Genomic DNA, 12545 nt, shown 5'->3' with positions numbered 1-12545 from the left:
TCTGGGATTTGCTGATAATGAGAACAACATTGTTAAGAGCCCTCATGGGTTCCAGAACTTTACAACCAATGGGGCAGCTTTTATTGACATTATTCCATCTGGTCCTCAGAACAGTCAGGGGGGACAGGCAGCCCAAGAAGATGAAACTGAGGTCCAGAGAAGTGAAATGACTTACTGATGCTTATACTGATGTTTAGTATCAGAGCTGCAAGGCAGACCCGGGGCTTCATTCCCAGGCCTGTGCTCTGCATATGGGTAAGGGCATAGGGTCTGAAGAGACAAGTCCTGGGTATGAATACCAGTTCTAATATATTTTAGCTATGTCACCTTAGGCATGTTACTTAACCTCTCTGAGTCTGAGTTTCTCCATCTGTAAAATGGAACATAACAATATTACCCATCTCATAGAGTTTTTGAGAGGATTTAGGACGTAGTGAAACATGATTTTTTGAAAATGACTCCAAGGGTTTGGTTTGTATTATCTAGCAATAGCCAGAGGAGAGGCTGCCTGCATCTATTCTATTTCCCAGGGGACTAGTGATGTTCATCTCCTGCAGGAGAAGATACAACTTTCACGGGCTCTCGGAGTCTCTAGATGCCAAACAGCTGGCTTCAACAGGTACTACTGTCAACAGCTGGCATCTAAGCTTAGACTGCTTAGTACCCAGTAGTTAGTTTTTTCTGCTTATAAAGTTACTCTCTTGCTCCCTTTCCCCCCAGAAGGAAAGCAACAAGGGTCAGGGCCATTATGCCTCTATCTTAGGGTATATGTGTGAGAGTTGTTAGCAGCCAACACTCAGCTGACAGAGGGAAGACCACTAACTGTGTCTGCTATAGTCTATCCCTTGAACCTCTCGGATTCATTCACTTTTCACAAGTTCACTCCATTTGGACATAGGGTTTCCAGGATTCTGATTAGTCACAGTTTCAAGGGAAATTTCTAAGAGAAGTATTAGTTGGATTAACGACTGCCCTCGCTGCTGCAGTCAGTCCCAAGGCTGCAGGTGACACTTCATCATCCCTCTCCTCTGCCACCCATTCTAGATTCCCTTCCCCTTTCCCTTCACATTCAGTCATTTCAGTGGGTCTAGATGGATTCCCTCCTAGCATGACCCAGACCCTCATCCCTGACAGTTCTGAGCCCCTGTTTACTCTGCCTCATCAAGCTATAGTTGCTTTAATTGTCCACTAAGAGTTAAAGTTGGCAGAAACCAGAAATGCTCACTTGCCTGAGTGCTGACCTCCCAGCCCCCATTATGTAAGAGTGGTTTTACCTCCTCCTGAAGATCACGGTCAATTGCCATTCTAAATATGGTAACTCCTTTTTCTGACTGCTGGTCTGCTTTCACAGTGGGCTTAAAATGACCAAGCAGAAGCTGTAGCTTTAAATTTAGTGAGATTTACTGTGTCTCCTGGTGAATCCGGACTGCTTAATCCACAGAGGCCAGAATCGTCAGGACTGGAAGTACAAATTCCCTCAAATAGGTCACTGTGGGTAATGGTGGATGGAGCCACTCTAACTTCCACCCACTGGTTCTTGGCAGGAAGCATCACTTTTTAATGGGCATCCAAGCTGAAAATGGATCCATCCCATTGGATGGGAACATGGACCCTATTACCGCTCCCTGATTGGAGCAGCTAGTGGTTTTCTTATGCAAACATTTCCAGCCTCCCACCCATCTATATTGCTGATACATGAGTATTTGCTAACAAACAAGTGATACCAATGCCAAAAATATAAAAACTTACAGGAGAAAATTTTAACATTGAATCAAATGCTAACTTCTTGGCTCCCACAGCCCCCTTTGCTTCTCTCTGCCCTAGCACCTTATATTATTTCTCTGGGTCTGACTCCCCAGTTAAACTATGGATACCTTGAGGGCAGCAGCTATGTCTGGCTTATTTCTGTCTCTAGCAGTCCTAGTAAAGATTTTAAATATAAATGATTGGATGATCAAATTTTATTCATCACATTAATGACTAATGAAAACTGTGAAAACCAATTATTCTATAGCACCAGTGGGAAGACTTCTTGATCCAGTATTTGAGGACCGGTTTTTAGCTGTCTGCTCAACTGAATGAAGTCGATTTGGGTTGCTGTAATTCATTTAAAAATATTTATTGTGTTTATTCTGTGCTGGGCACTGTCATTTGTGTCCAGGGAGCTGAATAATTTGCATCTAAGGATTAAGGGTCCCAGAATTCCCTGGGCCCTGGGGACATGCCATTTTGGTGATGGCTGCTTTGACATCCTTGTTCCTCAGCGTGTTGATGAGAGCGTTGAGGATAGGTGCGAGAATAGCATGCACCACGTTGCCCATGATGTGGAAGTCGAGGGGTAGGTCAGCCCTGTAGGCCACGTAGGCTATGGCAATGGATGAGTAGTAGGTGCCAACCAGGAGGTGGGAGCTGCAGGTGGAGAAGGCTTTCGAGCGTCCTTCTCGGGAGCTGATGAGAAGCACTGAGGCCAGGATGTGGGCATAGGAGAGAAGCACCAGGAGAAGGGGCAGAAAGGACACCACCAAGGCGATGCAGAAGCCCATGAAGGTCTGGGACGTGTTGTCAGAGCAGGAGGCCTGGACCACAACCAAGTGGTCACAGAAGCAGTGGCAGATGTGAACAGTGTTGTCAAAAGCCATGTGTAACATCTGCACCACTGCTGGGATGGGCAGAAGGAGGGCAGTGAGCTGGGCACTGGCTGCCAGTGCAGCATTGGTCTGTGGGGTCATGAGGACAGGGTAGTGCAGTGGGCGGCAGATAGCCACATAGCGGTCATAGGCCATGACCACCAGGATGAAGGCTTCAGAGCAGGAGAAGCTGTGGAAAAGGTACATCTGCAGGAAGCAGGCAGGGAAGCTGAGGTAGTGGTCCTCAAGCAAGAATAGGGACAGCATCTTGGGGACAGTGGTTGTAGTGGAGAGGATGCCCAAGGCTGAGAGGTTGATCAGGAAGAAGTACGTGGGTTTGTGGAGGCTGGGCTCTGCCACCACAGACACCAGGATCAGCTCATTTCCCACCAGGATGAGCAGAGAGATTAAGAGGAAAATCAAGAAGACAAGGAGGAAGAAGGATTCAAGCAGAGAGGGGATGCCCACCAGGTAGAAGACAGGTGAGGAGTCCTTTGATCCATTACAGGTGGCTTCCATAGTGGGTCAGGGCTGGTTATTTGCAGACAGACACTGGAAACATCAGTACATATCTGGAAACCAGAACAACCAGGGGAACATTAACTAGAACATGCATCTTTTTGTTTCCAACATGGATCTCAATCCTAACTGTTTCTTTGTGCCTGGAATTTCATTGCACAACTAAGATGCTCAGGATAGTGAGTTGTCTAATGAGCAATGGTTAAAAAGCTGGTCCTGTGTGGTGGGCAAGAGGGGTGAACATAAACACCTGAAGGGCTGTCAAGGGGCAGGTACAACACTTACAAAGACCTGGGGCCAGTATTAGCAGCTCCAGGGACCCAGAGAGCCCCACATATGGAATAAGTTTCTTACAATTAGAACTATCCCATAAGGCAAAAGACTGGCTTGAGAATGAGTGAATTCCTTATAACTAGAGGTATGCAAAGCTGGGGTCTTTTGAGCTGAAATGGTGCACAGGAGGTTTAATATTTAAATAGGAGCTACATTAAAAACCCTTAAGCAACCTTCTGACCCTAGATCCATTGGTTCTTTGAAAAAAAAAAAAAAAGTAACATAAATGAACTACATCAATCAGATTGTGGAGGATTCCCTTTCTATGATATCTTGTTGATAGGAAGAGCTGCTTCCCCCAAGGACTGCTACAGAATGCAGTCTGCTTCAGCCAAGAGCAGCTCCCCTTTCTGTGCAGCTGCTGCTGGGACTCTGTCTGTCTCAGTCTAACCTGGGTCCTTGTATCCGGTCTATTTGTCATATCCAGAGACCAGTCATCCTGATTTGCCCAGAACCGCCTGGTTTTAGCACTGCAAGTCCCATGTCCCAGGAAATCCCTTAGTCCCCGGCAAACTGAGATGTCAGTCACCTTGCGAGGGCAGAGGCATTGTATATGCCTTTGGTAGGAGTGATTTCCTGAAAGGAATCCAAGTGGAAGATAGATTCTCCCCCTGATGGGAAAAAAACAAACTCCAGGGCACTTCCTGGGTCACTCCATGGTCTTTCCCCCTCCTGGCTGCTGCAGCTCAGCCGGTGTCACTGTTAAGCCACTTCATGCCCACTGCTCTGGGCCCCAGTTCAGAGGGCACCACAGAGAACTGAAAAGTCTCAGAACCAGTGCCAGGAGAGAAGACCAAGCACTCTTCAGAGAGTAACTCCGCTCCCAGGAGGCTGTTGAAGGTTACTGTGCGTGCACGGCAGCCCAAGACCCCCGAAGTGAGACTTCCAACCCCCAGAACTGAGCTGAGGGAAGTGTTGACTCGCCCTTCACCTTGACTAAGTGATCCAGGGTCAGGTTATGTTGATGTTCAGATCACTGCCTCCCTGCCCCAGGGACCCCTGGAGCAGATCCACTTGGTTTTCCAGGACCACCTCCAGCTTCTCCCTCTTCTAACAAACACTTCTCACGCCACAGAATACGTAAGCGTGGAAATGGCCTGCAGATGATTGAGTCCCTGACCCTTTCTTTCACAGATGAAAAGTCAGGCTGGGGAATTCCCTGGTGGTCCAGTGGTTAGGACTCTGCGCTTCCATTTCAGGGGGCGCGGGTTCAATCCCTGGTTGAGGAACTAAGATCCCGAAAGCTGGGAGGCCAAAAAAAAAAAAAGACAAGTCAGGCCGGGGTGGGGATGGGGAGCAGCCCCCAGGTCAACAGCTGGTCTGTACCAGACTTGGTCCTGGAAACCAGGCCTCAGGCTCTGGTCTTGGACTCTTTCCACCAAGCCAGGCCACCTGGAGGATTTGGAAGCTCTGGTTTCCACCTGGGGAAAAAATAGGCCAAAAGTTTTATTTTCCTCTCTCCATTTCTTAGGCTGATGTCAGAGACAGTTATGGATTTCTGTTTGGTTCTGAGGGCGTTTTCAAACAGTTTCAGATGGTCTGGTTACTAAACAGAGGCGCTACATGGCTAGAAAAAACATGCTCTTTTCAAGAAATGACTTAAGGAAGAGGTGGATTGGGCACATCTGCGTGGAAAAAAGTCATGACAATCAGGTCCCGTGTCCTGAGCAGAACGGTTGTATACCTGGTGCCTGGTAGTTGTGGCACATATACACAATGGAATATTACTCAGCCATAAAAAGAAACAAAATTGAATTATTTGTAGTGAGGTGGATGGACCTAGAGTCTGTCATACAGAGTGAAGTAAGTCAGAAAGAGAAAAACAAATACCGTACGCTAACACGTATATATGGAATCTTAAAAAAAAAAAAAAAAATGGTTCTGAAGAACCTAAGGGCAGGACAGGAATAAAGACGCAGACCTACTAGAGAATGGACTTGAGGACACGGGGAGGGGGAAGGGTAAGCTGGGACGAAGTGAGAGAGTGGCAAAAAACAAAAAACAAAAAAACCCTACAACTACAGTTTCAGTAGTTGTGGCTCACGGGTTCTAGAGTGCAGGCACCAGGCACCTGGTACCTGGCTCATAATAAACCCTCAACAAATATTTTTTAAATAAATGAATTAGTTAATGAAAGGGTTCACCTGAGTTAAACTGAACTTTTTCCCATAATGGACTAGTCAGCAGGGATTTTTCTTTTCTTTTCTTTCAACATCTAAATTGATAGAATGCACATTTCCGGGGAAGCTGCTGCCATTCTGAGATTCTGTTCCCTCCGCTGGCTGGGCCCATGCAAGCAGGTTTTGCAAGGTCTGCGGGGCAATCACAGAACATCAGCGCCAGAAGGGTCCTTAAAAGCAAGCAACGTAGTCCAATCCCCACAGCCCTCCTCCCATTTTTCAAATAAAATAACTCAGAGAAGGGAGTGACTTGCTCAGTCAAGGTCACACAAGGAGCTGGAAGTCAGTCTCCGGGCTCCCTGCCAGGTCTCCCAAGGGTCCACCACGGGAGAGGCGCTGAAGCGCCCCTGTCTGGCAGCCCACATCATTCTTGTATCCCTCACCAGCCTGAGGATTCCTTGGGGCTGGAGACTGACCCTGACTCCTTTCCTATAAAGCCAGGATCTCAGTGTGGCCCAGCGCCTGGCTTCTTCGTGTTTCCACAGAGCTGTCCTGACCACCTCAGGGCTTTCCCTCCAGCATTGCTGCGGAATCAGACACTTCACCCTGTGGAAAGCTTCGGCCCTGCTCCCCTATTGTTGCTGATAGGCAGGAGGGGGCTCAGAGAGGTGCTATGCCTGGCCAAAGTCACACAGCCAGTGAATCAGCAGCCAGCCTGCAATGCTATAAATTGGGGCAGAACGATTTTAGCCCATCTCCCTTCTCGTAGGGCCCCTCTCATAGTGGGGTGATGGTCCCTAATTGCCTGTCCCCTTAAACTGTGCCCTTCCAGAACCCTGTCCCTCCTTGGGCTCTGACAGGCTCTGGGCACTTCCTTTGCAGCCTTCATGCCTACATAAGAGGGGGCTCAGCTCACCTGCAACCCAGGCCACTCCAGCTGCCCCTTCCTCTCCCCAAGCCAGCGCTGCCTCAGTGGGGAGGACACGTTGGGGCTGAGACTGGTTCCATTAAAACCCCAGGCCCTCCTGTCCCTAACCTGCTGGGTCCTCTCCCCTGAGGTCCCTTTCTAACAGGGCCCTGTGTAATGCTTTTCTGAGGACTCCCAAGTGGCTGGTTAGCAGCTACCACTGGGCTTGGCTGATATTAGAACAACAAGATTAATAGTCCTCACTGGGGCACAGAACTCTGTGGTCTATGGAGGTTTTCCCACCTACTGAGCAACAGTTCACAGCCCCACGTGACAGGTGAGGAACCCAAGGCTCAGAGGTGAAAGGAATTGCCCAGGTCACACAGCAGGCCGAGGGCCAGGCAGGATGGGGGTCTCAGATTTGCTAACTCTCAGTGTAGCCTCTGAGCCAACCAACCACACAAATGAGACGAAGTTTGTGAAAAATCTCTATATAACTGTAAAGTGCTGTGCTGTTGGCCAGGGGATGGGGGTGTGGGGACCCTTCAAGTGTTTTGAAGCTAGAGGAACAAGTATGACAAAGCAGAGAGCCACTCAGGTTCCCAAATCTTCACTCTCTCTCACTCGTTTGCCCTCTCTTACTCTCACTGTTTCTTAGATGCCTTATAACTCCAAGCCCAACCTCCTCCAGGGAGCCTTCCGTGACTTATCTTCCTGCAGCTCCCAGGGCTCTTGCTCTCCTCTGGATTAACCAGGCTGACTGCCTATGCCATCCACTTTAAAGATTAGGAGGGGACTTCCCTGGTGGCGCAATGGTTAAGAATCCGCCTGCCAATGCAGGGGACATGGGTTCAAGCCCTTGTCCGGGAGGATCCCACATGCCACAGATCAACTAAGCCCGTGTGCCACAACTACTGAGCCTGCGCTCTAGAACCTGCGAGCCACAACTACTGAGCCTGTGTGCCACAACTACTGAAGCCCACGTGCCTAGAACCCTTGCTCCTCAACAAGAGAAGCCACTACAATGAGAAGCCAGCGAACCGCAATGAAGAGTCGCCCCTGCTCGCCGCAACTAGAGAAAGCCGGCGCGCAGCAACGAAGACCCAACGCAGCCAAAGATAAATATAAAATAATAAATGAATTTAAAAAAATAAAGATTAGGAGAACTGAGGTTCATCATTCATTCCACATTGAATGAAGCTGGCTTCGTGCTGGGTGCCTGAACACAGTGAACTGACAGTCTAGTGGAGGTAGCCTATGGAAAAAATTGACCACCAATCATATCCAGTGTGATCTGTACTACTATAGAGTTGAAGGGCTCAGAGGAGGGAACAAAGTAGGTTTGCATGATGGAAGACAACTTTCGGGTGGGTTGTGAATTATAAGCAGATGAGGAGAGCTCTCCAGGCCAATAAGGCAGGGACAAAGTGAGGAAAGGGTGGAAAAGCAGATGTGTTAGAGGGGCAGATAGAAGTGTGTTTGGGATGCAGTATAGAGGGAGAGACTGGGAGTCTCAAAAGATGAGGTCTGCAGGGGCCAGACCAGAAGGGTCTCGAATTCCAGGCCAAGGAATACGAAGCCAGCATGAGGACATTGGAGAACTAGGGGCAGCCTTCAGGCAGGGGGTTAACAGATGCTTGTTTCAGAAAGATCACACCCACTGCCACGTGGAGAAGGGATTCAAGCGGGAGGGGCTAGAGGCAGGGAGGCCAGCCAGGGAGATGGGTGGTGAGGAGAGAAAGAGGGTGAAGGAACAATGATAATGATGACAGAAGCTGCTGCCGTTTAGTGAGTGCTTACTTGTACCAATGACTGTGCCCTGGTGGTCACATACTTGGTTTCAGTTCTTCTGATCAGTGGTTTTTATTACCCTGGTTTTTATTATCCAATTGTCTTCAAGGTCCACGCTTCTTAACTATCAAGAATCAGATAGATCTTCAAGAGGCAGCATTGTCAGAATTTGATAACTGCATATGGAAGAGTGCGAGATGATGCTGGGCATTCTGGCTTGGGTGATGAGGCAGGTGGCGGTGATGTTGGCTGAGCTGCAGAACATGGCGGTGGGCAATGGGCAGTGTAGGTGAGAAGATTTTGCAGGGAGATGATGAGTTTGATTTTGGACATGTTGCATTAGAGGGACCCATGGGATATCCAAGTGGGGATGACCAGCAGGTATTGGAGGGTTTAAGTCTGGAGCTCAAGAGAGAGAGCTGAGTTGCTGACAAAGACTTGGGAGGGCTATGCTTTATGGAGCTAGGGAGAGAGTGTACAGTGAGGACAGAATCTTGGAGGAAACCAACATGAGACTGAGGCAGAACAAGAAATGTCTGCAAAAGATGCTGGGAAAAAAATGGCCAGAGAGAGTGAAGCAAAGCCAGGAGAGTATGATATCACAGAGGCACTCCAAAGGGCACATGTGGCCAGCAGCAGTAAAAGCTGCTGGTGGGATTGGAAGGATGAGAAGTGAAGAGTGTCCAGGAGATCCAGCAAGGAGGAGGTCAGTGGGGACCTCAGGGTGAACAGGTCCAGTGGAACGATGGGAGTGGAAGTTTGGTGGTGTGGACATTTGGGGGGTAAGTAGGGAGAGTGGATAACATTTTCAAGATGTGTGGCTGTGAAGAGACGTGGATGGTTGGAGGGCAATGAGGGATCAGGGAGGATTTTGTTATATTTTTAAATTGGAAATATTTGAGCAGATGTCCCACCATTTGTTGGTAGGAGATAGCCAGCAGAGAGGGAGAGGAGGAAGGGATGGTCAAAGAGGAGGAGAAGTGGATCTTCTGAGCCCAGGGTCTGGACTACTAGTAGGTGAGAAGGAGGTTTAAAAGAGAGAGAGAGAGAGAGAAAGGCAAGATTGCAGATTTAGTGGTACAGGGGTAGGGGGGCAACTTTCACTTAAGACAAGAGTGGCGGGAGAATTTCGTGAAGAGGCTGAGATTGCAGGGGAGTTTGTTCTCCATCGAATGGGTCTGAGGGGCCATATAGTGGATATGTGCTCAGATCCTGGTGCCAGACCAGTTTGGGTTCAAGCCTGGCTGGGAGCTCTCTGAGACTCTTGTTTCCGCTTCTGTAGAATGGGGGTTTGTTTACTGAGTGCAAGCTCTGTGCTAGTGCAGCACAGGTTGAGAAGAGGTGAAGGGTGCCAGCAGGTGTCAGAAGCGTCTTCTACCCAGGTTACACAGCCCTGTCCCTCTCTCCTGGGACCGTGGGGAGGCCCATAACATTCCCAGTCCAGGTCTCACCCACCTGAGAAAGTGGGGAGGTCCAGAAATGTCTCTAGGAGGCGTCCATGTATCTCAGGAACATTTTCGAGCTCAGAACAGAAGACAGGCTGGCCCTCTAAGTTCCGCCTGAGTGCAGGCGAGCTGCCTAAGCCACTCTGCCCTGGAAAGTAGTCAGTGACGCTCTGTCTCTCTCCGTCTCACCCCTGCTGCTCCTCACCTTCCCTGGTGTCAGGCTCCCACACATGCGAGAGGCTGGAAAAGGAAGGTGCCAGGGAGGAAAGGGAAGTTATAAATACGTCCAGGGAGAGATGGGGCTGCCTCCCGGTGTGGGCAGGAGGCTCCTGGAGCTCTGGGGAGGAGAGTCCAGAATCAGGGACCACGACGGGGGCCTCCAGCATGGAGGGGGACTCCTCATCGCTGTCACCATCCTTCCTGCCACCAGGAGGCAGTGTGGCATCAGCTTTGGGGGCCAAACTCACTTGGGTTCAAGTCCCAGCTCCTCCGTTTGGGCAATGATGTCACTTCTCTCTGCCTTTGTCTCCCCTTTGTGAATCGGGGTAATAGTACCAGCAATACTGGCTGGAATGAAGGTTTAGTGAGACACGCCAGGTGAGAGTTCTTTGCAAACTGTGAAGTGCTGTGAAGAAGTTTTCTATACCATCACCGCCATAGCCACTGAGAAGTTACCCCAGGATGTCTTCCCCTCTGAGGTTTTTCAGCCTGGAAAGCTGGGAGCAGAGGACCTGGCTGAGGAAAGTTCCCTGGGGTATGAGCAGTCTGTTGAATACTCGCTGATGAAGGTCATGTAGAGAACTAGGATATTATCCTGACCACAGCCATGTTCTTTCGGGAGCACAGTCAAAGGTGCTATACTCAGTGCTCAACTCTGCATAAAACCTCATGGCTTAGTGACTGATGGACAGATGACTGAGTCCTCAAACTAGTCCTTTGGGACAGTTAAGTGCCAAGGTTAGGGACATGAGCTCTGGGACCAGATAGTCTAGGTTAAAAACTGGTCTGCCAGGCTTCCCTGGTGGCGCAGTGGTTGAGAGTCTGCCTGCCGATGCAGGGGACATGGGTTCGAGCCCTGGTCTGGGAAGATCCCACATGCCACGGAGCAGCTGGGCCCGTGGGCCACAATTGCTGAGCTTGCGGGTCTGGAGCCTGTGCTCCACGACAAGGGGGGCCGCGGTGGTGGGAGACCCGCGCACCGCGATGGGGAGTGGCCCCCGCTTGCCACAACTAGAAGAAAGCCCTCACACAGAAACGAAGACCCAACACAGCCATAAAAAAAAAAAAAAAAACTGGTCTGCCTTTTACCTGCTGTGTAACCTTGGGCAAGTCTCCTAACCTCTCTGTGCCACCGTTTTCTCCCCAGGTGAGGGGACTTGTGGTCACGTGCGGTGTACCTGTGCACTGCTGGGCCGGCCTCCTATGGTGAGCGGGCTCATGGTATCAGCCACGTCAGAGCTCTACGTGCACTGCTTTCACAGCCCCCTCCGGGAGGGGACTTGTGGTCAGTGGTCACGTCTGGGATACATCTGCACTGCTGTCACAGCGTCCTCTGAGGGGGGGACTTATGGTGAGCGGTCAGGTCTTAAGTACAAGTGCACTGCTGTCACAGCCTCGTCAGGTGAGGGGGCTGTAGTATCTGTCACGTCAGAGGTACACGTGAATTGCTGTGAAAGCTTCCTCAGGTGCGGGGAATTGCAGCGATGGTTCATGTCTCACCACATGCCTCTGGCCTGTGGAGCTGTGACATCACTGCATGTGTATCGCAGACCTGACCACTCACTGCACAACACTAACCTGTGCAGGGTAGGACATGTAAGGTTATCATAGGTAGTTGGGAACATTGACTAAGTTGATACAAGTAAAGTACTTTGAACAGTGCTTGGCCTGTAATGAATGTCAGTCATAATTATTGCATTCATTTTATAGTCAAGGACACTGAGGCTTAGAAAAATGAAGTAACTGTCCAGCGCCACATAGCTCGTCGTTTGCTGAGCTCAGGCCCAAGGGACTCCAAAGAGTGGATTGGTTTGCTTATGCTGAACTGCCTTCCCTTGTGGCTATTTCTAGAGGATAGTTGATATTTCTCACTCAAGAGACAGGAGTCTCCAACCTAAGGACCCTTAGGAGGAGATTCTGTGGCCCTCTAGGCTCCTGGTCTGGGCCCACCTCTGATTCAGACACCACCGTGAAACCCGCTTGCTGGAGAGATCCACCCCTGCCCTTGCCAGAGCCCGGGCCTGCTCCACACGGGACACCTCAGGCCTGGTCTCTCCCCACCCCGAGGAAGACACGTCTATGTTCCACTCAGAGAACAGAAGAAAAGAGGGGGCAGGCATTTTAATAAGGACGGCACCACTTCAATGGTGAGAGAATTTTACACATGAGTGCCAGGAACAGTTGGAGTGAGTGAATCTAGGAAACATGTGTGCAGAGTGGAAGGAGTGGGCGTGCTTGGGGTGGAACATGAGAAGGAGAGAACCAAGCAAAATGCAAACTGACAATGCTCCAAATAAACAGCACTGAGGAAAACAGCTTAGCCTGTTCCAGCCCCTCCTGAGAGACTTAGAACAGAGGCAAGTCGGGTGTCCCACCCTGGCCCAGACTGGGCCCTACCGCCAGTCAGAACCCTCCTTGCCTGTACAGTTGTCACTGGAGCATTTGTGGAGGACCAACCTGGTCAAGGAGCAGCTGCCCGTGCTCAATCTGCTTCCTGCCTTCTGCATCTCCAGGCTCATAACCCCATCAGGTGAGGAAGTGACTCATCTTCCTAGGTGAAGCATGAGGCGTGCTTCCCCAGCAG

The 12545-nt window shown here is 50.0% G+C and overlaps 1 protein-coding gene across 1 annotated transcript; it reads right to left on the bottom strand.

Annotated features, from left to right (window-relative positions):
- Nucleotides 1–2180: 2180 nt before the first annotated feature.
- Nucleotides 2181–3146, bottom strand: LOC137772201 (olfactory receptor 2AT4-like). The gene has a single exon (XM_068556081.1). The coding sequence runs from the start codon at nt 3144–3146 to the stop codon at nt 2181–2183; it is 966 nt and encodes a 321-aa protein (XP_068412182.1).
- Nucleotides 3147–12545: the final 9399 nt, after the last annotated feature.

Source organism: Eschrichtius robustus, chromosome 11, assembly GCF_028021215.1.
Source record: "Eschrichtius robustus isolate mEscRob2 chromosome 11, mEscRob2.pri, whole genome shotgun sequence".
Taxonomy (NCBI): Eukaryota; Metazoa; Chordata; class Mammalia; order Artiodactyla; family Eschrichtiidae; genus Eschrichtius; species Eschrichtius robustus.
The sequence above is the reverse complement of the archived record's forward strand: the minus strand, read 5'-3'. Positions and strand labels throughout refer to the sequence as shown.